This window comes from Phascolarctos cinereus, unplaced genomic scaffold, assembly GCF_003287225.1.
Source record: "Phascolarctos cinereus isolate Bilbo 61053 unplaced genomic scaffold, phaCin_HiC Scaffold_9;HRSCAF=440, whole genome shotgun sequence".
Classification (NCBI taxonomy): domain Eukaryota; kingdom Metazoa; phylum Chordata; class Mammalia; order Diprotodontia; family Phascolarctidae; genus Phascolarctos; species Phascolarctos cinereus.
Window position 1 is genome coordinate 50,851,862 of NW_027556402.1, and position 25,250 is coordinate 50,877,111.

At 44.1% G+C, this 25,250-nt stretch overlaps 1 protein-coding gene across 2 annotated transcripts; it reads right to left on the reverse strand.

Moving 5' to 3' along the window:
- Nucleotides 1-858: 858 nt before the first annotated feature.
- PITX2 (paired like homeodomain 2) lies at nucleotides 859-23,306 on the reverse strand. 2 transcript variants are annotated; one of them, XM_021001338.2, is made up of 4 exons: nucleotides 22,951-23,306; nucleotides 18,486-18,541; nucleotides 4,432-4,637; nucleotides 859-1,453 (listed from the first exon to the last, which is right to left on the reverse strand). In XM_021001338.2, exons 2-4 carry the CDS (start codon nucleotides 18,529-18,531, stop codon nucleotides 890-892), a joined length of 816 nt encoding a protein of 271 aa, XP_020856997.1. In that variant the 5' UTR covers nucleotides 18,532-18,541; nucleotides 22,951-23,306; the 3' UTR covers nucleotides 859-889. The 2 variants fall into 2 exon arrangements, with proteins under 2 accessions (XP_020856997.1, XP_020856995.1); XM_021001336.2 differs by lacking the exons at nucleotides 18,486-18,541; nucleotides 22,951-23,306 and adding an exon at nucleotides 5,604-6,344.
- Between the last annotated feature and the right edge of the window lie 1,944 nt (nucleotides 23,307-25,250).

The window sequence follows — 25,250 nt, forward strand, 5'->3', positions numbered from 1 at the left end:
TAAATAATCAAGATTTGTCTGTATCCTATCAAGAAAAGAAAATACAGAGCTCCCTATGGAACCTGGCAAAGGGATGAAATCAGTTAAAAGTCATTCTTTGTGAAGCACTTGCCAATGTGTAGATTAAGAGAAAAACAATCCAGACAAATATGTATGCGTTATATTTTACTCCCATGAAATAAAACACATTTTTCATGTTTGCTGAAAAGTAAAACAATAATATAGTACGAAATGTTATACACAGGGCAGGTTTTACATCGCAGTTTTCAGAAACATCATTGCATCCACCAGAGGAACTATTCTAAAACTGATATTCACACAATGTTTTTTTTATAATAATAATATGTTAGAAACATACAGTGTCGCATTTAGTATATACATTCCCTTGCTCGCAAGCGAAAAATCCTAATCGCTTCTGTATAACATGCTTTATTTTAAAGCCTAACCTTTAAAAACACTGTTTTGATATTACTAACAACTGCTTTTATAAAATTAATTTGACATTTCCATATATATACATCCTTTCAGTCATTTTTAATGTTAACAATGCTAAACTTAAAAAATAACAAGCTTATGGTAACATTAAAATGTCATATCCAGTCAACATTTGTCCATATATATTTATATATATATGTCCTTGTTACTGTTGGAAATACTTTTAGTGAAAGATGTCAGAAACTGAGGAAATTCGTTTGAAAACAAAAGAGCGTTCTCTATTTCAGTGGTTTCCTTCTCTCACTCTTTCGCTCCCTCTCTCTTCCGTGCCCATTACTTTCTAGTAGAATTCTCAGTCTTTCCAGGAAGGGATTTTCTCATTCGGTATTTAAAAATCGGTACCCCCCCGCCCGCCCGCCCGCTTTCTGGATCGGCGCTTTAGTGGCCCCGGGGTTCACACTGGTCTGTCTACCGCGTACTGGCAGGCGCTCAGATTGGACGCCGGGTTCTGCACGCTGGCGTACCCGAAGCTGGAGTGTTGCTTCGCTTTCAGTCTCAGGCTGGCCAGGCTAGAGTTACACGTGTCTCTGTAAACGTACGGAGGGGTCGGCGGCGCATAAGGGCAGGCGGGCGTCGGCACCGCCGAGTTCAGCGAGGGGCTGCTCAGGTTGTTCAAGTTATTCAGGCTGTTGAGGCTGGATCCCGGGACGCCAGTCACCGCCGAGGGCACCATGCTGGACGACATGCTCATGGACGAGATGGAGTTGGGTGGGGAGAACATGCTCTGCGAAGACAGGGGGTTGACGTTCATCGAGTTGAAGAAGGGGAAGCTCTTAGTAGAGAGGGAGGCCGAAGTGAGGCCCTTGGCAGCCCAGTTGTTATAGGAGTAGCCCGGGTACATGTCGTCGTAGGGTTGCATGAGGCCGTTGAACTGGGGCCCGAAGCCGTTCTTGCACAGCTCGGCCTGCTGGTTTCGCTCCCGCTTTCTCCACTTGGCCCGGCGATTCTTGAACCAAACCTGAAAGGGAATGGGGTGGGAAGCAGGCGGGAGAGAGGAAGGAGACAAGAGCGCAGATTAGTGAAGCTCCTTGAAAGCACAGCAGACCGAAAGCAGGTCGGTTGCTGTCTCTCCTCCCAGAACTGCCACTAGCCCCTGGCTGTCTTTACTTACCAGCTACCTCCCTACGCGTAGGCCGCCTCACCCGCCTCTGCAAAGCGCTCTCTCTCTTTCTCTCTCTCTCTCTCTCTCTCTCTCTCTCTCTCACACACACACACACACACACACACACACACGCACTCACACACACAAAACAACACAACACAACACAATACAATACATACACACTCTCCCCACCCCATCACCACCCCAGGGTTGGAGGGTGCACTGGAGGACCACAAATCCTTGCCGGGAGGTCGCCCAGGCTAGAGACAATTCTCAGACTGAATTTCCTGCGGTCCAGGGCACTAGTTCAGTCCTTCTTCTGGCTGTAGAAACACTGACTAAATAAATGCATGGGCAGCTGTCTTTCTAGCGCCCCCTCCCGCCCCCCGTCCTTTGAAAACTCAATCTTCTTTAGTTACTAAGAACTTCCTTCTCTCAGTCTCTCTCTCTCTCTCTCTCTCTCTCTCTCTCTCTCTCTCTCTCTCTCTCTCTCTCTCTCCCCCCCTCCCTCCCCTTTCTTCTTTTCTTTTCCTCTCCTGGTTCCCTCTTCCTCTCCCTTTCCCATTCAAAAGCCATGAAAAAAGGGGAGGGGTACAAAGCTCAAGCAGTGCTTCTCTTTCTCCTCACCCTAACTCTCCACTCACTTTTCGAGTACTCCCTAACCCGGAGGCAGGAGGGCAACCTGGTTCAGTAGCTGCTTAAGCAATACAGGTCCCCTTAAGCAGACCCACAAAACAAGCATATAAAAGGCCAAGGCCCGCTGCGACGACAGCTCGTTAAATTCCAAGATCTTTGAACATAGATCTTCCGTAACCCAGAGCGGGTAGCTCCTCAACACACTCCCCCACCCCCGCCCTCCGCCCTTTCCCTCTTTTCAGCTCTTTCTCCACCCCTCCCCCCTTCGCACAATAGACTCTATTCTAACTCTGGGATTCAAACTCCGGACCCTCCGCAGCCTAGCCGCATTGGCACTCCAGCAGACAAGGGGCCCTCGCAGACGGCGGCCCCCACCCATGGCCCCGGCACAACCCCGCTCCCAATCCACATCTGGCTAGCCAGTCCACCAGCCACCCGCCAGCCAGTTTTGTGGATTGCAGGGAGGCCTAGTGCCTGGGAACTCATTCCTGACTGCAGTGATGTTTTACATTACAGATCTCCACTGGACTAGCCACTTAATCCTCTTTTTCTTTCTAGCATCCTCGGTTTTCTTTTCATTCCCTTTCCTCTTTGCTCCCAACTGCAATAAAAAAGCTTTCTGCTCCCTCTCGGCTCAGCAAAAAGCTGGCCTGGGGAAGCACGGAAGTATTTGCAGAGGGCGTTGCAGAAGACAGCCAGGGACTCTAGTCTAATGCGGGCACGAGTGTGTGCTCATACCCGAAGAAAGCCGAGGTAGGGATAGAGAAAACAAAAGATAAAACGTTTTTAGAATTTCACCGAAACCCCAATGCCGAATTAGTCTTTCCCACTCCAGGCGGCCTAAACTTTGCCCAGGCAGAAGTACGTGCTAGGCAGTTGGCCCTTTGCAAACGCAGGCTAATGAAAGACTGACCTTCCTCGAAAACAATGGAGTATTAACTAAAGTTCTCGGCTCCGCACAGTTAAACTAAAACCGTTTTCAACCTCATCCAGGTTATTTTACCGAGAAACACACATACATGCATATTTAAGCAAGAACACATGCAGAGAGATAGAGGCTTATTTCCCAGCTGGGGTTTCTGGAGTTGTTGGGTCATCCCCTCTCACACCCCTTTTTGTATAACTATTAATAGTTCAATTTGTATTAATAGCTAATGGTTCATTTTTTTCTTCATTTTCCCGGAGCCTATATTATATATATATATATTTAAAATTCTTCATCTCTTGGTATATCCATGTCAGTGTTTTAATATTTATTTTGGACACTTTTTTTTGGCTGATCAGTTTAAAAATGAATTTTTCGGATGGGAAATGTGTGTTTTAATTCAGTCTTTTAAGGTCCTTAAAAGGCTGGTCCTGCTACACATTTAAGGTAAGTCCTATAATTTCTATTAATTGTCATTTTGGGAGGGTTTTAGGACCATACTCCAAAAGGCGCCTCCTATTTACGGAAAATTAAATAAATCAAAGTCTAAAAAATTGGCAGGACGTTTCTTCTTTTACTCTTAAAAAAGGAGAGAGAACGAGCAGGATACTAATTGTGTATTAAGATTTTGTTAGCAGAAATCACAAAATACAGGGAGTAGAAATCGAGAGGCTTGAGCGGCTGTTAAAAAAAACTCAAGTAAGAGGAGACCCGAGGAAAGAAAAAAGGGCAAGTGGTCTAGAGGGAGAGAGAAAAATTGAGCAAGACAGGAGAAAGAGAGAGAGAGAGAGAGAGAGAGAGAGAGAGAGAGAGAGAGAGAGAGAGAGAGAGAGAGAGAGAGAGAGAGAGAGAGAGAGAGAATAAATAATACAGGATAGGGCGGCAGCGAATGTGTATTTTACAGCTTTTTCTAGTTAAAGCCAGCGCAGGTTGGAGCCTGTTCTGAACTCTTTCCCTGGTTTTAGTGTTTTTATTAGCGTTAGCATTTCGTTTCACGTCAGAGAAACACAATGCAACGCGGAAAAGAGAAATGAGGGCGCAGCCCTCCCATAGAGCAGGGGAAGGGGTCTAGCTTCGTGTGTTGCACACACTCATACACGCATGGCAGGCTGCCCTTCTGCTGAAGCTAAAGGCAAAGAGGCCAGGCACCAAAGTTTCCCGAGTTTCAGTCTATGTCCTTTTTTACTATTGCATCTCCTAGACCGATGCAAGCCCCATCCCCTTTCTCTCCACTCCTACCCCTAGTCCCTCTTAGACTAATGGTCTTGCCTACCCGCACTCTGGCTTCCGTGAGGTTGGTCCACACGGCGATCTCTTCTCGGGTGGACATGTCCGGGTAGCGGTTCCTCTGGAAGGTGGCCTCCAGCTCCTGCAGCTGTTGGCTGGTGAAGTGAGTACGCTGCCTCCGCTGCCGCTTCTTCTTGGATGGGTCCTCAGCCCCGGCGTCCTCATTCTTGCTCTGCTGGCTTTTATCTTTTTCTGGAAAGACAAAGTAGAAGGGAAGCCCGTCATTGTCACCCTTACCTATCTAAAATAACAACAAAAATCCCCAACCGAGAAATTTCGCTTCTATGGAAGCTGCCCTGGATGAAGGAGCTGGGCTGTTTCTTCTGGGAGGCTGTTCTCTGAAGATGACTGTAGCTTCTCCCTGTGTGTTACGTGTGTGCACGCGGGAGTGTGTGTTTCTTTCCTTCCCCTCCCCCCTCGTAAGGCGCGCTATTTACATGTTTGTCTTAGTTCATTTTTTAGAGCACGTGCCTGCATATTTATCTGTTTACACACCAAAGTCACACACATACACGCCTCGAGACAAACACTGGTCGTTCAGACCCCCGGATGAAAAAAAAACGGGTTTCGACACGTTTCACATAGGTACGGAGGGCTGAACAAATCTGGGCCCTCGCTTGCACTGAAGTTCCCTGGCCCTAGAGCTAATCCTGTCATCTTCCTAAGGAGTTTCGAGGAGAGGTCAGGAACTGCCTGCTGCTTTCCTACCCACAGCCCCTCCAGCTCCTGGAGGGCTGAAGTCGGAAGAAGGGGACACACAGGAAGCCCAGGGCACGCAATGTCACCGCCCTTTGCTAAACTGCAAGGTGGGATTTTGCACCCCAAGATTCAGAAAGGGAAACAAGGGTTTAGGGAACTGGCGGGTAGCAATTAATAGGCTCTCTAAAGTAGGCTTAGGACCACAGAGTTACTTCCTCAGGCCAACCAGCCAGTTCTATCCAGGGGAAGAAAGGAGGAGGAGGTAGTGAGTGAACAGGGCCGGGGCAGGTAGGGAAGCGTCCCGGGGCTGGTTGGGAGGAGTCCCTGGGACTAGCTGCTGGAGGCCCCGATCAGGGGTCCAGATGCAAGGCAGATAGACTTCTCTGGAAGCTATAGGGGGCGACGTAGGACTGGGCCGTGGGGGAGCTGGGCAGAGGCAGGGTTGTCCCGTTCCCTTACCTGCGGCCTCGGGACTGGAAGTGTCTGAGATGGTGTGCACCTCCAGCCGGTGCTTGGAGTCCAGCGAGCGTGGCTGCCCTGGAGCCAGAACCGAAGCCATGGCCAGTGGTGGTTGGTGATGGTGACAGAAGGAGGAAGAGGAGGAAGAGGAGAAGGAGGAAGACAGCTTAGTCCCTGCGGCTCGATGCTCCAAGTGGAACGGGGTTTTCATGCAGTTCATTGACCAAAGGAAGCGCAACGCCAAGCGTCTTGCTGCAAGTCTTCGGAAAGCGCCCTTACGCCCCCCACCCCCCACCCCCTAAGTCCAGTGACCGCAGGCGCTAGCTCCGAGGTGCACTCCAGGCTCGCCGTCCCGGGCCACCGCTGCTGCCGCCGCTGCCTGCCAAGCGCTCGGAAACACAAACAGCAGAGGCAGTGGCAACAGCCGGGTCCAAGAAACCACTCGTCAGTTACCCTGTCTACAGAGAGAGTTCTTCTGGATATCTCAGTGGGAGAACCCTGCCGGACCCAGAAGGAGTCCCAGTCCCAGAGAAAAGAGAGGCATGGGGTTTTAGGGGCGTGGGAGTGGTGGTGGGGTGGGGAGGAGAGCACAGCTTGGCAGGATCCTTCTGGAGACAGCACCCAAAAGGAAGAAAGAGTAGGGGGAGAAAAGGAGCCCTGCGATGAGTAAGCCTAACAATAATCACCCGAAAAAGCACGACTTCTGCCCTCCCTCTTTGCAAGCAGCACTGACAGAGAAGTGTCAAGAGTGACAGGGACAGGTAGATGAAATCATATCCAAAGAGGCGGCGGCAGCAGCAGCGGCGGCGAGAGTCCTCCCCCAAAAACGCGCGCGCGCGCACGCACACTCACTCACACACACACACACACACTCACGGACAGTCACAGACAAGCGCACTTACACGCGCACAAGCCCATACGACCCCCTTCCTCTAGCCCTGCCTCACACCCAGATTCGCTCACAGCACCCAAGCAAGCAGCGGACCCGAGCAGCGGCTCAGCCCCTTCCCTGTTGGCCTAACATCTTAAAACCAGAGGCGGTCTTCCTTGGGCACAAACGTCATTCTGCCCCTTCCCTCCTCAGCCCTTCTCCACCTCCTCCCCCTCCCCTGGAACCTCCTCTCACGGCAGGAATGACGTCGCTGCCCACCAATCAGGAGGCTTGCGAGTTGAGGAAGGGAGACTATCTAGACCGGCACCTATCAGGGGAGTCGGGCTGGGCTAAATAATTCACTTTTCATATCAGGTCTGTTAGGGACCCTGTCCCGAGAAAAAGTCTCTGTCTTGCTCTATCCCAACGTCAGGAGATTTTCATTATAGGAAGGGAGGGCATATGAGAACCTCAGAAGGCAGAGGGAGCGAGGAGAGGAAAGGCCAAAGAACACAGGAGATAGGCTCAGTACATTTCATCTTCCTTTTCTGTGCCTCTCCAAAATCATTGGCTGCATTAAACGGTGCTTCGTTTGCTTCCCACCAGGAAAAAAAAATAAATCACCCCCCCATCTCAAAATTTCCTATTCCAAACTTCTGTCTGTCAGGCAAATACTATCCTAATCTTCATATGCTTTACTTTAATTTCAAGGAAGACAACCCCCAAGAAGACTACTGATAACTAGAAGCAAATGAAGCCACTGTCACACAAACGACAATTATATTGAATAGAAATGAAGAATTACTATTCATACTAGATTTTTTCATAAAATAAGCCATCAGATCACTGTGTTCTCTTTAGACGACCCCCCCCACTCTCAGCAAATCTTACAATGGCATAGAAAGTCCAAACTAGCGCTTGCCAAATGACTGAAGGCTTATCCTTGCTACTTAACATTGATTAAGACACATATCCTAGATCTTTTAAATTCCTTGTACGCTGTATTAAGCTTGTCCTCACTGAAACCCTGCTTTAAATCTGACTCGCTTGTTTACTTTATTATCAATCAGCTTCAAGCCCACAAAGCCCAAAGAATCAACAAAGTTGGGCTAATTACATATAAGATATGCTTTAATGAATGTTCTACAATTAAAAAACGCTTCCAAATTTCTTATTTCAATGTCAATTAAAAAAAATCTCTTGATTATATTTTCTGGTTATATTTCCCCCTATTTCTCTCTCTCTTTTTAATCCGGTGAACTGCGATCTATAAGCTCAAAAATCCAGGGGGTAAGGGGTATCACGAAGGTAGAAAGTTTGGATTGAGATCTGAGCTAGGTAATGTAAAACCTTACAGATTTATAAAGCCAAGAGAAAACACAACCTTTTGAGACGCAGAACATTCACAGCGCTACTGCTCCGTCAATTATCTATCCCATATATGTATACACACACACACACACACACACACACACACACATATGTTTTTCCTAAAGGGAATCCAAGTAATTGGTTAGAAAAAAGAATAAAACAGAAAACAACTTTTGTCCTTTCATAGGTCACACGGAGATCGCAAACTAATCTCTCCTTGGGTTTCTGCACTTGTGATTGTTTTATTGTGGAGTTAGTGTTATCGTCACCGAGTGTGTATTTGTTTGACGTTACTGTCAATGATTTGCAGCATCAATACTGGGTATCTTCAGAAATTCTACCTCTTTGGCCTTGTTCACATGATTTAGAAACTTGTTTCAGTTTGGAAAAGGGCAGAACTATCAGAATGCAAATATATTTGAAACCTACGTGTCTTTCCTTTGTACTGCCGAAAACAAGCTCTTTCTACAGCTCTCCCCACCTCCCCCCACACTTTTAAACAACCCTGGAGGAATTAGTCTAGAAAAGCAAATGAATGTTTGTCTTTCTTTCCCCACAATTATATTCAAACTTTTACGAGAATTTAGCTACTCCAGGGGCTTTCTTTATACTAGACACATCATAAGCTAAAGTATATTTTCTCGTTTTAGTTGTCTCCTTTTCCACCGCCCATACCCCATCCCCTCCTCACAGCACACACCTGATAGGATCCCCTATTCTCTTTCTTAAGATAGGTCCTCATTAGCTGATGCTCATAAAGGCCTCTATATTTTATCTTGCATTCTTATCACTAAATTATACATATTACATCGGCAGCCTGTTGGTAAAGAAGGTTAAATTAATTTACATTCTCCTCATTATCTGGTACTTAAATGACGTGTTTTATCCCTCAGATTTGGCAAAGAATCTCCTTCTCAGACCCCACATGTTTCCATGAAGACAATGCTCTTACATTTGTAGTGGTTTTTAATCTGATAAGACTCTAATTTGCTTAAGTCTTTTAAATAAGGGTTTTAAATGATTCTGGACGTTTTCTTATTGAATTTCCTCTAATTCCCCCAAGAACATAGAGTATATGTGTAAAGTAAATATTTCCTCCCATTGCACCGCCAGCCGATGACCTATAACTAAGTCAATATGAATCCAGCTCCATTCTGCACAATGTATTTACTAATCATATTCCCGTCTCTTTAAACCTCTGCATAGCTGCGGTCCCACCAAACCTCACTTCCCCCAAAGCTCTCTTTAAGGAATGGACTCCATCAAGGGATGAAAAAAATACCGCCCCAGTTGCCTCTTTTCCTTCTACTTCAAGACTGAAACCCCAGTGCTGTCAAGTTTGCTTTGGTTGAGGGTAAGGAGGAAGAGGAGCCATTAGAAAAAAAAATGAATTAGGTTGGAAAGTTAAGACCCTTAACGGTTTCCTTTAGGTCACAGAGCAGCCCTCAACCTCAAGCCCCATTAAAGTAAAGCAGAGAATTGGTTTACCTATCCGCAGTAGGTCTAAATGGGCAATAGCTTTTTCATCAAGACAAATAGAGGCGAAATATGATTAGTTTCTTCATTTTTAAAATGTCTGTATTGGGCTAGAGCAGATCGCTAGTTATTCTTTCCGCTCCAACATTCTACAGTGATTCTATATAGTCTTCTCAGGCAGAAGGAAGGTAGGAGGGAAAAAATGGGAAGGCGCGAACGTTTTAGTTTATTATGGACAAAGTCAATTCATTTAAAACGATTCAATTCAATTGAGGGCTAAATAACAAATATTTATTAATCTCATAGTTTATGCTGGGAGTAGTGCTAGACGGGAGATACAAAAACAAAAACCGGAAACAATACCTGCCCTCAAGAAGTTTGCGCTTTGATTAAAAGTAGGGGAAAGGGAAATCGAGTTTGCCTGTTTCTCTACTACCTAAAAAAATAGAAAGCTTTTAAGTTGTTCTATACATGCAGAAACAAAAAAGGAAATAGGTCCAAATTATCAGGAGGCTACGGATTAAAAGGCAATTTCCTGAATTATCCAGATAACTGAGACTAGATACGTACTTTCTTTGCATTACATTTCTTTTACGTTATCTAGGCTTCCATTCTCTCTTTCGGGTTCGGCACGTTTTTTCCACCTTACTGAACATTACTAAAGGGTTCAACAGCGCAGAAGTGGCTACTGAATTTCCACTTGGAGGAAGAGACTTAGGAAAGCATATCGGGGCTGGAGATAAAAAGCTTTCCTCATTAAAAAAAAATAAGCTGAGGTGGAGGAAGGGGAAGAAGTTATTAATTTCCAACTGCCATCTGTGACGATTTCTGGGTCCTCAAATTTAAAATGAAGGAAGAGCCTAGAAACAGAAGTGTGCTTGAGCGTGTGTGTGTGTGTGTGTGTGTGTGTGTGTGTGTGTGTGTGTGTGTGTGTGTATGTGTATTGGGGGTTGGGATTGGGGGAGTTTAGGTCTAATAAGACTTTAGATTGGATGCTTATTTGTCGGGTTGCACAAATTATTTTGATCTCCTGCCTCTAACACAGAAATTTGCAATAGGGAAAAATCAGTATCTGACGTAGTGAGGAGGCAGCGAGTTGCTAGCCTTGATCACCGGGGACGGGATGGTGGTGGTGGTGGGAATTGAAAGAGAAAGCAAACATAAGAATTCAAGTCCTAGGGACATTAGAAAGTCGTCTCCATTGGGTTTCTCTTAATTCTTCCAAAGAAATACTGCTAGAGAAGTACTCATGTCAGACATGTTTGGAACTTGTATTTAACTAACGATGCTTCGTCCTCAAGTCTTATTTAATTTCTTACTGGTTAGTATTTGTTGCTCTTACCCTTCCCCCTGTGCTCCGAGTGATGAGCTCAGATAGGCAACTATTACAAGTTGCCTAGAGATGGGCTTTGCTCTCCCAAATTCCAGACTTCATGGAGTTGTCTGAACCCTATGGGGAATAGGGAATGGGGTCGACAAACTCAAAGGGCTAGGGGAACGAAGAGTGGTCCTCACTCTAGATGAAGATACTCAACTGTTCAGCCTGGGGGCCCCTTCCCTGAGAGCTTGCAAGGCTTGAAAACCGCAGGCCTGAGTCTTGAAGAGGAAATGTCACAGCTCTCTAGGAAGAATACAGATTTATATTTCGGACGTTGAGAATTTCTGGATTTTGGACCCCAGAGCCATGTGACCCAAAGGGAATGTCAAGATCGTGTAAAGCACCAAGAGGTCATACTTAGTGCTTGTTCGCTGTCTCTCTGCCTAAGTTTTGGAAACTTCACCTCTTTGCCAGGGTGCGAACAAGGTCTCAGAGCAGAGGGGAAAGTATCGAGTCCTGAAGAAGGAAATATTATTGTGATCACACTCAGCCTAGCCTCTAGAGACTCACTGAAGTGACATCTCTCCTACATGAACAGTAAAGGCCGAGCAATAAGTACGTGTACATGGGGGTCTTTCTCTCCTAAAACACTGCAAACATAGGAGTGTGACAATTCTCACCCACTATGTTTAAGAAAAGAAGAAAAACGTCAGGAGATGTGTAGTACAGCGTATCTTCCAAAGTAAATTTTTTGGGACCTTTTAGATGCCTAGGTCCGTTTTCTCGAAAGAGGCAAAAGAGTTTTATTTCACCCTTCGGAAAACAGGTTAGGGAGACTACATTTTTCAGAAAATCCTGTTGCTCCCCACTGAAAGTATCTCAGACGGAGGCAGAAGAAAGGGCAAAATCCGAGGGAGCAAAAACAAACTTAGTGAATGTGTTAGAAACCAATTTTCTCTGGATCAGGTCAAATTAGACTTCTTGTTTAGGTGTGGGTTAACTCACCCAAATGAGGGACAGAAAAGGGAAGGGACAGAGGAGAGAGAGAGGGAGGGGAGACACACACACACACACACACACACACACACAGAGACAGAGAGAAAGAGAGAGAGAGAGAGAGAAGAGGAAAGGAGGGAGGGAGAGGTCTTTTGAAAAGAGAAGTTTGCATTAAGGGATGGGTAGATAACACATATTTATTTACATTACTTTGATTAAAATTTCTGTCTCTGTCTGTTTTCCTCCCTCCCCCCACCTCTCTTTCTCTCTTCTTTACCCTTATCATTTGTTGGCTCTCCTTTTCTCTTTTTCTCCCTCTTTCCCTATGCCAGACATGAGGATAGCTAACATTCAGCATTAGTTGTCATGGTGACCATAAATCACATAAATCCAAAAATACCCACCTATAATCTGAGATGAAGCTTTTATTTCCCTAGTGAAATAATATTTTAAAAGCTGTCAGCTGACAAAAAAGCAACCTCATTGTAGTAACCCAAGTAATATATTACTTCTAAAGGTTTAAATTAAAATGTCAATGTGTTAAAAAACAACAACAACAACAACAACATGCTGGTAGAATCTCTGGCATTCTAGGGTTTAGATCTTCACAATAAAGTTACTCCTTTACTGCTGATCTCTCTTTAACACACACACACACACACACACACACACACACACACACACACACACACACACACACACACACACACCCCTGAGAATGAACACACACAATCTGTAGTTTTACCCTCCCTCTAACAATGGCCTTAGAATATAGTGTTTATGAGTGTACTAGGTTGGCAAAGAAAATCACCTTTCTTGTAAATTACACGCCACCCCCCCCAGGTTATTTGACAGATAGTTTTATGAGGAAATAGTCTTGGTTTAGTGAGGTTGTTGGCCCTGATAACCTCTTTCTTAGGCTAAGGAACCTCAAGTTGATGCTTTATAGCAAAAATGTTGGTTATATATCCCCACACTTGAAAGATTATTAATTTCCTTGGTGTGGGTTTTCCTTCCCCAAAAAGCAGATTGCAACCCTTCCAAGTTTTCATGAATTGCTTTGAGCAAAAAAAAAAAATCGTTACCTGGTGGCCAAGGTTTTGGTTTTGATGAACCTCTGAATTTAGCTCTGATTGATCCTCAAACAACAGATGTACAGAAGGCCACACTGTTCTTCACCTAAAGTCCTTTTAGCTTGGTAGAACTTCTGCCAAAGCTTTTTGATTTGCTAGCAGAGCTTCTGAGAACCCAGGGTTACCCACACCACACAATTCAGATGTCAGAGAAGGTCTATAGTAAAGATAAGTCACCAAACTGCTACCAGAGAAAAAAGAGAGAAAGTGAATGAAAAAGAAAAGTGTACAGAGAGGAGACACACACATACGCACACACATACAGACAGAGAGAAAGACAGAGACAGAGAGAGACAGAGAGAGAGAGACAGAGAGAGACACAGAGAGACAGAGACAGAGAGAGAGAGCTTCTACAGCTGACCTGTTTGGCCAAGTACTGCTGTAGAAGTGTAGGTATGTAGTTTGCCACTTTTGACTTTATCTATTATAACATCATTGTTTCCAGGCATAATACTTTCCTAAATGGATAAATTGGTGCTTATGTGAAGCTAGTCCTGTTGTCTTTTACCTTTGGCTTGTTTTCTTTTGCCTATCTTGGATTACCGGGTATTCTCCTAGATGAAGAGCCATTAATTACCCATTCAGTCAATATTAGGAAGACGACAAAGCTTTTTACATAGGATTAAGAAGACATCAGATTGCTCCATTAGTATATTCCTGCTCACGAATAAGCTTTTGTTATACATTTAGTTTTCCCTGGAGTCAGTCTGACAACTCTTGCATATATTAACGGTAGGCTATACAAAATAATAACCCAACAATAAGAAACTTTTAATTTGCATCATTTTTTCTCTTTATTGGAAAAAAATGGGAATGGAGGTCCTCTTAATCATTTGATATTGTTAGAAACAACCAACAATTACACCAGTCAGGAAAAACCCCCAACAACATTAAGTTGCACAGAATTCCAATAAAACAAAGATTTTTGAAAAAGAAAAAAAAATACCTCTTTTGCCTCTATAATCACGTGAATGGTTGGTCTCATCCCAGGTACCCATTTCCCCTCACGTCTTTTTCTTCCCTCTCTCCCTAAGTCCCTTTACTTTTAGACACTCTCATCTCCTGTCTTTTCTTCTCTTCTCTTGGTAGGGATAAAAACCTCTCCATTCTGTAGGCCCTCTCTTGCCATTCAGTTTTCCAGGTACCTACATTAGCAAGATTCAGGGCAGTTTTTTCAAGCTTAGTTAAGAAACACATATATGTTCAGCTTCCACTTCATTTTTAGCATTAAATTTTTCTTGGTGGTTAGTAACCTGAGACTACACAGAATGGCTAAATAATTACCAATTTCAATGTTAGAGATTAAAACAATTTCATATTATTTTGAGACTAAGAGATATTAAAAGGACTTTGGTGGATCATGGGTCTGGGCTTAAAACTGAAAAGGTAGGACATAAAAAAATGTATTTTGAAAACCTTGGTGGAAGGTTACATTCTGTTTAAGGTTTGTAGAGATTGATGGAACTATATAGGAGATCTCTCTGCTAATGGATTCAGTGATTCCTCCAGGTGCAACAGGGAAAGGAGATGAGAAAAGATGCCTGAGTTGAAAGTTCAGAATACATTATTGGCAAGATTACTGGTTAGATAGTATTTCAAAATGAACTACAATGAGTTATAATAACACTCTTTGGGTTACCAGTGCACAGATGACTTTTTTGCTTGTTTTAAAACTGATTCTGGCAGTGACGTTGCTGCTGATCAGGTCTACAAACTAATTTCCTGAATAAATCACTGCTCCTAGGCTAGATAAAGGCCCAAGGGTATGAGAAGCCCATTGGCTCTGCAGTTTAAAAGGCTGGATGGCTAAACAGTTCCCTGGTTGCTTCAGGAGTCCCCAGAGCCATTCAGGATTGCTGGAAATTTCAGTTCTAACTGAAATCCATGCTGGTGGTACTTTGCCTAGTGATGATGAATGAAGGTTGGAATTTTGCGCTGGAAATATTTTAAAGTCATAGAGTCTTAAAGATGGAAGAGATGTCAGAGATGATCAAGTCCACCTGCTCATTTTAAAAATGAGCAAACAGAAGTGATATGATTTGCCCAAGGTCACCCAGGTGGAAGAGATAGGACGTAGAATGCAGTGCTCCTGATCTAAATTTCCAATGATCTTCCCAGAACCTTGCATACTTACTTTTGTCAACTCTCCTTTCGAATCCTAATGCTTCCTTTTCTTTAGTAGCCTCTCAAAAGGAAATCACAGGCTATGAGATTTTATAACTGCACTCATGTAACTTCATGCTTTCTCTACAAATTTTGGGCAGATGGACATAGACCAGGGACGAAGATCCATTCATACCCTCATCACTTATTGTCTTAATATTTTACTGAGCATGAAAATTATAGTAGGAGAGAGAGAGAGAGAGAGAGAGAGAGAGAGAGAGAGAGAGAGAGAGAGAGAGAGAGAGAGAGAGAGAGAGAGAGAGAGAGAGAGAGAGAGAGAGACTTTTAATTTTGACCTGTCCTTCAGCACAAGTTACTGAGGAGGTAATTACTCCATGTGGAATAATCAAGATACTTGAGAGTATGCCGACTTTGAATTTTTGATGTTTAGTTCCCTGAGGACAATTTCCAAAAACCCTAACAGAAGAGTAAACTTTGTTAAAAGTGGTATATTTCATTTCATCACACGCTCTAGCAAATGAGCTAAAGTGAGCTAATGATTTCTATTTCTTTTCTTTTAAAAATAAGGGGTTCTAAGGCATGAAGACACTCCTAAAGTTATTTATTCTCAATAAAAGTCCTGTGGAAAGATTCTTTCAGGGATCATATAGCTGAAACCATGACATATATAGTCAATAAATATTTATTAAGCACCTACCATGTGCTGGGCACTGTGCTAACTGCTTAAGATACAAGGAAATAATCTCCCAGAAACTAATTAAAACAACAACAACAACAACAACAACAGCAATTTAAGGCTTTCAGATGCTTTCAATAACATGCCTCTTTTTAATTAATGACTAAATAAGTTTGGTTAACAATTTCCCTTGTCCAAAGTGAGATCCAAACAAAATCACATATAATATCCTAGCCTTTTAATTAATGGCTACACTCCACTCCCATTTGTTTCTTTACAAGGAAAGTAAACGTCAGCATGTCAGGTGTTATGTATGGGTATTAATTTTATGAATCCCTACCAGAATACTGTAGGTGTGGAAGTGCTCACAAAATTTATCCTGGGGAGGAGTGGGTCCCTCTTAGCAGGGTTCCTATTTTCTCTAGGCTCTGATGAAGACCACCTGTTCATAGAAACCTTTTGGAGAAAGTGGGAAGGTGATGGCAGTAGGGAGGGGAGGGTTTGTTGTCCTTTTATCACAAAGACACAGAGAGAGAGAGAAATGTAATTCAATAACCCCCCCTCCAATATTCCTATGATTAATTTTTTTTGTAGAGGTTTTCCTCTACAAACATGCTACTCAAAGCACAGTCGGAGCTGTAACGTATTTCTCATCTGGCAGGAACGGAGGCAGTTTACCCCAGAAACACACACACACACACACACACACAGACACACACACTCACACACAGACACACACACACTTTCACGGAGAGTGATTTCTGCTCTTGATTTTTAACCATATCCCAAACACACTCTGGTCTAATAATTTATTTTTATGACCGATTATCAAACAGAAGAAGAATTTAACACAATCTTAATGACAGAAATCACTCAGTGTTATCTTTGCATTGCCCCTATCTAACCCAATGGGGTTAATCCTATACACTTTGCAAGTCAGTGTTTAACTGGCCGAGTGGAGATACCTGCTACATTGTCTCAGCTTAAAGTTCCTTCTCCTTCATTCCATGATGTGTCCCCTTGCTTATATTAGTAGTATTTTAAAATTAAACTTTCCATGGATTAAATGGAACGCTGGAAAATGTGACGTGTGCTTTCTTTTCAAGAATACTGTTTATTTGCACTGTTTATTTCTTATCCTCCAGAATATTCATAGATTTAAACTTTAATCCGGAAAAAGGGAATTAGGGAGTACGAAGCGACGGGGTTTCTATCTCTTCGTACTATCAAAGAAGCACAGTTTCATATCCTCTTAAGCTTAGTGTGGCGCCTGGAAAATCCAGAGAATAGAACACAACTAACTAGGTTTAGATTTTTAACCTTTACATCGAAGGGAGGATTTTCCCTCCCTCAGGACAAATTTCAATTTTGAAAATGCTTGTTTGATGGGTGGAGACAGTTTTTTTTTCTTTTACACACACGCCTGACAGCTCTTCAAATGAAATACACCCTCGACCCCCCAGAATACAGGCGGGGAAGAGATTCCACCCAGCTTCTATGAAAAAAGTACTAACCACTTGTAGGATTGGCTAAATCACCCGCATAGCTTATTTCTGGTTCCCAGTATGGGATCCCACACTAAATGCTGGTACCAGCATTTCGCCCCTTTCTAACTACAGCACAAGCATCATCGACATCGCCATCATTCTAAAGACCGGGGGGAAAAAAGTGACGCATTTGAAGCATGCAGACTCAGTATTCGACCACAACAAAAATTAGACAAAAGTTCAAAACTGACTCTGCCTTCCAGGATTTAACAGAGCGGCCTGTTCAGGCTCTTGTGGATGGACCCATGTAGTGAAGTCTGGTGAGCGGCAGAGGTCGCTATTGGATCACTTTTTACCCCATTTCTCTTAAGGTAGCCAAGAAAGGTAGGGATGTTCATGGTAGAGTCAGAAAATAGGAAGGCGGTGGAGAGAGAGAGGGAGAGAGGGAGACAGGGAGAGCGAGGGGAGAGAGAGAGAGAGAGAGAGAGAGAGAGAGAGAGAGAGAGAGAGAGAGAGAGAGAGAGAGAGAGAGAGAGAGAGAGAGAGAGAGAGAGAGAGAGAGAGAAGGAGAGAGTGTGTTAGGGGGAAAGGTTTTTTTTTTTTCTTCCATGCAACCGTATGTGCGTTAATCTGAAGTTTAACAAAGAAAGCGAAGCATTTCTGCGCTACTAGTCCCACCCTGGTACGTTCTGGGGCAGGGGAATCGAAGGGCCAATGCTGCATCCTCGCCTAGTTTCCCGGCCTTGGAGGCGGACGCCCCCGGGGATGGGCCGATGGGGAGGGCGCTCAGGAGGCCTGGCCAGCCCTGGCTTTGCCTGCTCCCAGGGCTTACCGTTGGCACTGGGATGCTGCCTGGCGAAGAGCTTGCTGGTTGCCACCTCTTTCCGACTCTCGGGGGAATCACTGAACTCGACCTTTTTGATTTCTGAGTCTTTGGAGAAAAGGCATTCAACGGCTGACGGCTGCACGCCTGGGGCACACATACAAGCGGGGGCACACACACAAGGACGCACGGAAATGCAGACAGAGAGGGCAGCAGAGAAGGAAGAGAAAAGGTGGAGTGAGTAGAGAGGACAGAGAAAGGGACAGAAAGCAGAGATCTAGTTAGAGAAGGCAGCCGCCGACAACCATCACCTAGTTCTCAGCAGGGTGAGGAGAAGAACTTAGACCCTTGAGCGATTGTGGCGCAATTCGTATTTCCGTATCCAAGACTTCAAATGCCCATTTCTAGGCCCATTCACCCCACCTCGAGGACCATGGTATTCTGAAAGGAGACGAGACCTTTCTCCTCCTATTCCTCCTTCCCCATACAAACCCCGAAAGGATGCAAGTGGAGATCACCAAGTTTCTCATTGCCTTTTGCTGCTCCCTAGAAATTAACCCCTCTCCCCACTGTTCCCCGTATCTCAGATAGACTGACCCTTTCTTACCTAATTGCACACAAGCCGAAACAAGTTTACGGCAGTTGGTCTCCATCACCCGTTACCTGAAAATAAGAATAAGAGGAAAGGTCTTATCAGAGCGGTCTGCGACCCAGATCCGACAAAAATGAGATACTGTCTAGGGAGATCACCGGCCTAGCTACTACAGGAGAGCCGGCGTCGAACAGACTTCTTGCTTTCGCGGGTCGGGTTAAACTCTTTGGAGTTCAAGGTCCCAGAACTTCCTTGGGTACTCAGCACCGCGCAGGCACAGTCGGCCTCCCTCCTAATAGGGACTCCCACCATCCGGGCGTGCAAAATGAGAGCTCTGCGAACTCAGGGTCACTGCAAGGACTGGCTACCGTCTAAAAATGGTCATTCATTTGCAGAAAGAAGCTAATCACACAGCCCCCAAAAGTCATAGTCCCGAGGGGGGCGGCTGAAAGGCGTGTTTGAGGACTAGCCTACCCTGGAAAGAGACAGTTATTTACAAAAATGCAAAACATGGAGGGGATCGATTCTCAGTTCCCCCTTGAACGGTCTCCCCCCCGGCCCCCCCTTCCTTGCATTTCTTCTTACACATAAAGGAATCCTGGTAGTAACACCAAGGGCTTTGGATGCTCAAGTAACTTGTGGGCTCTGGCTTCTTAATCCATCGGTATTAACTTTTCCATATTTAGCCATGCCTTACTCAGAAGATATTCACCCGGTCATTCATTTACCTTATAGCATAATTTAAGAGCTTAGAGAAGGGAGAAGGCGGTGCGAGATGGGAGTGTAGTGAAAGAGCGGCGTTTGGAGCAGAAGTAAATTTCTTGGGTGTGTTTATTGCTTTCGAAGTACTTGAAAAGAACCTCGTTAGAGATCTTTCTTCTGCTCCCCCCCCAACCCCCAGCCGGAAATTCAGGTCGTCCCTAAATCTCCAGCCACCCTGTAGAGCCAACAGAAAATTGACTGCGGCCCTTGGCGGGCTTTTTGCCACACACCAAACGGGAAAAGTGGAGAGGCGGCGAGCTACCGAGCTCAGGTACTGGTGGGTTAGAGGAGACTTTCGGTTTTTGTTAAAAATGGAAAGCAAGAAGAGGAGGAGAAGAAGAAAGCAACACATTTCTTGGGCTCTTTGGGTGTCTATCTAAGTCTGGGGAGAGAGAGAGAGAGAGAGAGAGAGAGAGAGAGAGAGAGAGAGAGAGAGAGAGAGAGAGAGAGAGAGAGAGAGAGAGAGAGAGAGAGAGAGAATACTGAATCTGCTATTTTATTTTATTTTATTTCTCCAGTTCAGCTCTGCAGTGGGGAGATAAGCCAGTGGCACCCGAGGCTTCTAGTGCCTGCTGGCATAACTCAGAACCGAGAAACAAGGCAACTCATCAGCTACAATACTGAGGCCTGCGTTTATTAACACAGACGTCCTAGACCTTCTCCTCCTCCTTTTCTACTGTTACTCTTATTCCTCCCGTCTTCTTTTTACCAAAAACCTAACACTCGGCCACCAATGGGGTCCCGTGGTTAATATTTCACTGCCCAGAGGAACCTAGCTCTCTCTCTATCTCTGCTTGTGTGTGTGTGTGTGTGTGTGTGTGTGTGTGTGTGTGTGTGTGTGTGTGTGTGTGTGTGTGCTGGGGGCGGGGATGGGTTAAGCAGGTCACCAGCCTAATGGGAAAGTTGGTTACTCCCCCGGTAGGCAAAGGTTAGATAGGGAGGCGGGAAGCCAGGCAGGCTTGCAGGCAGGGAACTGTTTTCCCTTGCTTTGCCCAGGGTGCCCGGGAGTAGCAGTTTGGCGCCTCCAGATTTAGTGATTCTGGAGTAAAATCACAGGATTAGTCCCTGATTGAGATGTCTGTTCGTGAGATATTACAAAATTCATTATCACAGCTCTCTACTAACTCGATATGAAGTAACACAGATGGGATTTTATTAGTCCAGACTTCAAATGTTTACTTATGATAATTTTAGAGGAAATTTGCATGTCATCATCATTTCGGTAATCTTTCTTTTTTTTTTTTTATTTAATGTCTGAACTGGCTGCATTATTAGCCGGTGGCCAAAGCACCGAGGGTTACAACTGCAGATAGTCGTCAGATGTTGTAGCTTTTAAAAAATTAAAACTATACTTGTAACAAATCTGAGCAGCGGAAGTCAGCAAAGAACCATACTTTTCCGAAAGCCCCTTGGTGCTTAAAACAAAAACAAAACCAAGCACAAGCAAACAAAAAACAAAACAAAACAAAGAGGCGGCAACCCAACCTACAGCCTCTAACAGGCTCAGTTCTGGGACTGAAAAAGAGGTCAAGGCATGTCTCTTAGCCCACGACTTAGTGTTCTTGTAGCCCGGAGATTTATTTTCAAGTCAGACCGAAGCCCTGGGATCTACATTTTATGCCCCATTTAATAACAGGGCCTGGTAGCAGAATTGTGACTAAATAATTTGGGGCTATATATATTTTTTAAAAGGTACTCCCAGATCTTGCTTTTGCCGGACTTGAAACCTGTCCTGTCAAGGCAAGTCTTGCATAACAAATTCACTCGCTCTACTTAACTGGTGGCCCAGGTGGCTAAATTATCTAACAAATTGAGATGGGCAACCTTTTTTTTTTTTTGGAAGGGAAGTTGTTCTCACCTCCAAAATTCGTGCCCTGATTTGCACCGTCTCAGAAAAGACAATATCTTTTGTTTTCTTTTGTGTTCAGACTCCGGGTGTTCAGCAAAATCTTAGTTTTGTCTATCTCAGTTTTAGATTTTAGGAGTCCTTGGGAATATGTTGTTCTCTCCATACTTAAGATCATATTAGCTAATACAGATACACATGCCAAAAGAAACAAATAGGCTGTCAAGAAACTACAGAAATGATTTTTGTTAATTGCCAAAAGAATAGCACAGTAGAAAGTAGAATATTAATTGAAATATAAATGAATGTCCGCTCTACTTTCTTAAGAACTGTGCTCCCTACGAGCAAGGTTACGATGAAAGATTTAAATGCTAGAAACCTAGGAGTCCCAAATATCAAATGAATGAGAGAAACCTGTCTGATTACTTAGTGATGGGTATTTATTTTGTTAATAGAAGCTCTGATTATTAACACAATACTCTAACCTTTTTTTTTAACTTAAAAAGGTTTTTCAAAGCCTATTCCTATCGTCTTCTCCTGAATGTTGTAGGACCAAGGCTCTGAACATGAAGGGAAAAAGGAATCACGAACAACTAAAAAATTATTTTCCTGAAGGAAAAATACTCATTGAATAGATGAAGTTATTTTATTCATACTGAAAAAGTAAATATTTTAATACTGGAAGTTGTGTAATCAGGTCAAAATCTTTACTCTCTTACATTTCCGCCTTCCTTTATTTCCTTCTTACTATAATTATTTGAAACTTCTAGGAAATAATATTTTATTTGATGACATTAATTTCTGATAAGTAATACATATCCTTTGATGACAAGCAAATCTTTCGAAATTAGGTAAGCGTTACTAAGAAATGTTCCAGAATTTTTGAATTTTACTATTTTTATTTCCTTATTTTGACTCCTGTCTTTCTCTCTTTAATTATTATTTCAGTTTAGGGAATCAGACAATACCTACAGAACAGAGAATGTAAAAATTACATTATATTACAATGGCTTGATTTTGAAATCATTTGGAAAGATTAAAAAAAAACCACCGCGATGAAATGGAATGGAAGCAGGGAAATATTTCTTTCCGTATTGCACAATCAACAATTTTATTCATTGAGATTTAGGAGAAAAAACACACCGCAGTGTTTGAAACTTTGTTTACAGAAGTGCACACTTTTACTTGCACAGAAGGTGAGGGAGTTGGTCAGTAGAACAGAGATAATTTGTAACCCAAAGTAATGATACACTGCCTGGCAAAAGGGCCTGTCTACCAGGTAATATTGTTAGTTAGGCCTGCTGTCTAAGTCACTAATTGCTAGTTAAGAGGAAATTTGTTTTTTTCAGAATGCAGCAGCGGGATAGGTGGTCACTTTTTTTTTTTTGCTTAAAGCCCTGAAACTTTCCGTCTATCTCTTTTATCTCTAGAATGCTAATCCCCCTGCCGCAGGATTTGTTAACTTCGAGGTAGTGTATAGATTTAGGTAGATGCATCAGTTTAAATGCCATTCATGACCTCCACTGCTATAGTACGCCACAATTCCTTGGAAAAGTGTAGTGAGTCTTCGCTTAGAAAAAGGGCTTTGCAAGATCTGTTTGCAGAGAAGAGAGACAGAAAGAGAGAGAGAGAGAGAGAGAGAGAGAGAGAGAGAGAGAGAGAGAGAGAGAGAGAGACAGAGAGAGACAGAGAGACAGAGACAGACAGAGACAGACAGAGACAGAGACAGAGACAGAGACACAGAGACAGAGACAGAGACACAGAGACAGAGAGTTGCTACAAATCACCTACAGTAGACGATTCTCTAGAGTGGAACAAATTCGCGGACTCGCATTATCTCACATCCCTGCAGGACGGATGGCCTCCACTTACCGGCTCCAAGTTGAGCTCCCTACCACGTCCTTTGCCTCCCACCGCACTGCTTGAGCAATCCGAGGTGCTGGTTTCCCAGTAAACACCAGAAACCCGGGGCCAAGAGAAATAAAAGGATCCCAAATAGAATACAAAGTTCCGAGGGAGTTGGGACTTTTCTCTCTGGGAACCGGAGATCTCCCAGCTGCTGGCTGTTTCTTTCTGCTCCTCTCCAGCTTTCTCTCTTTCTCTCTCTCTCTCCCCTACTCTTCCCCTTTCTCAGTCTCTGTATTGGGAACGACGTGACGTCAGCAGAGATTCCACCAAACTAAAACTCCACAGAGGAGCCGAGAGAGGCGAGCTAAGCCGAGAGGAGCAGAGAGAGCAGAGCAGAGAAGAGAGGGGGAGTGAAAGTAGGGGGGGGGGGGGAGAAAAGAAAAAGGGGAGGGAGGAGAGAGAAGGAGAGAGAGCTAGGAGGGATTGACAGAACTAGGGAAATAAAACAAGCAAAGGGAGAGCCAGACAGAAGTACACACGCCTACGCACACAGAGCAGAGAGAATACAGAGCGAGGAAGACAGGAGGACGGAAAAAAAGAGGCGGCGGCGCGTAGCAAGGGGGTGGTGAGGGGGGTGGAGGGGAGGAGGTAGTGGGGTGGCCTGGGGGAGGGTAAGTGGGGGGAGATAAGTAAGATTAGAAAGCCCCGATACACTACAGGAGAAATGACCGAATACACCAGATAGAGCATCTGGTAGACAGGACTGTCTTTTTTTTTTTTTTCTTTTTTTTCTTTTTTTTTTTTTGTCAGCTCAAGGGGGCAAAATCTACGGGATAAGCGAATAGAGTCGGGGAAACTCGAAGAGGTAGAACAAAAGAAAACGTGCGTGTGTGTTTGTTTGGCGTGGGTTGAGGAGAAGCGGGGGGCGGGGCAGTGAGACGTGAGACTTGACTGCAAGTATTAGCCAGCAAGGGAAAACCAAGGTAGCGGGTAAAAAACTAAAGGTGAAGCCGAGGATGGTGGAGGGAGAGTTAAAGGAGAAACAGAAGGGACAAGAGTGTAGAAGAAAAATGAGGTGTGAGAGAGAGGTGTGAGAGAGAGAGAAATAGAGAGAGAGAGGGAGAGGGAGAGAAAGAGAGAGAGAGAGAGAGAGAGAGAGAGAGAGAGAGAGAGAGAGAGAGAGAGAGAGAGAGAGAGAGACAGCTGTAATAAACCGGGGGAGGGCCGTGTCACTTTGGCCAGTTCAGTACTGTTCCCTGCTCACTAGTTCAAAGTCAACTAGGACTGGAATAGAAAATGTTTTTCACATCTTAGTGGGTAGCTTGTGTGCGTGCGTAAGTGTTCCCAGCGTGGGGGGTGGAGACGAAGAGGGGTGGCCCTGACCAATTTTAATGAAGGGATTGCGATGGACAAGGCTGAGAAGCTCATTTAAATCTAGAATTTCCTTTACTGTATGTATTCCCAACAAGTTCACCCGGGGTCACTGATATCTCATTTTTAAAAAATGACGAGGTTAAAGTGTCTACGAAAATGAAATGATATTAAATGGCAGCACTGGGCTTCTTTCTAAACTCATACTTGTTCCTAACAATAAAATAAATAAACAAATAAGCAAAGCATTATAAAGATAGAAGGGACATTTTCCTGGGTGGTGGGACGGGAGGAGAAGGGGCTTGGTGACTTTTGCCTTCCCACTAAAAAACTAATTGTATTGTTTCTCGACATCTCTGCAAGTCTAGATCAAGTCTAAATCTAGGTGTGAAGTCTTCACCCAGTCCTAGGGTTCAATATCTTTCCAATCTTGAGGGAGTAGTTTTCATTTATATTTTGGGGATGGGCCGAGAAAGAGTCCTGGGGGACGTTCGATTTCTCCAACAGGTGCTTTCTGGGCTCAACACCGCTACTCTCTGGGTCCCCCAAAGCAAAGGCTGCTTCCCATTTTTAACCCCGCCCAACACAATTCTCACCCTGTTACAATAGTTTAGTTCTCTCTCACCTCTATCAAGAATTCATTTGTCCTTCGGAATAAAATTCGTCAGATTTATATAGTTTCGAACAGATATCCGGAATTGGACTCTGTGTGTGTGTGTGTGTGTGTGTGTGTGTGTGTGTGTGTATTTTCTATTTTCAAACCTAGCTAAATCTGCGTGCAGCCAAATTCTCTTTGCACTGGATTGAAATACTGGATTCCTTATTTTGACTTGGGGCTGAGAGAGGTTACGCGTTTTCTGGAATTACCTTGTGTTTTAAATGCATTTCAGTTAGTAGTAAAAACAGACAAACAAACTTGCTCAATTTGTTTTGAGTGGTAAATCCCTTTACTT

Excerpts from the sequence above, each read along its gene's own strand:
- PITX2 (XM_021001336.2), bottom strand. The coding sequence starts at position 5,823 with ATGAACTGCATGAAAACCCCGTTCCACTTGGAGCATCGAGCCGCAGGG. Across the intron at positions 4,638-5,603 it reads TTCCAGTCCCGAGGCCGCAG|AAAAAGATAAAAGCCAGCAG; the intron begins GTAAGGGAACGG and ends TTGTCTTTCCAG. Across the intron at positions 1,454-4,431 it reads TCACGGAAGCCAGAGTGCGG|GTTTGGTTCAAGAATCGCCG; the intron begins GTAGGCAAGACC and ends ATTCCCTTTCAG.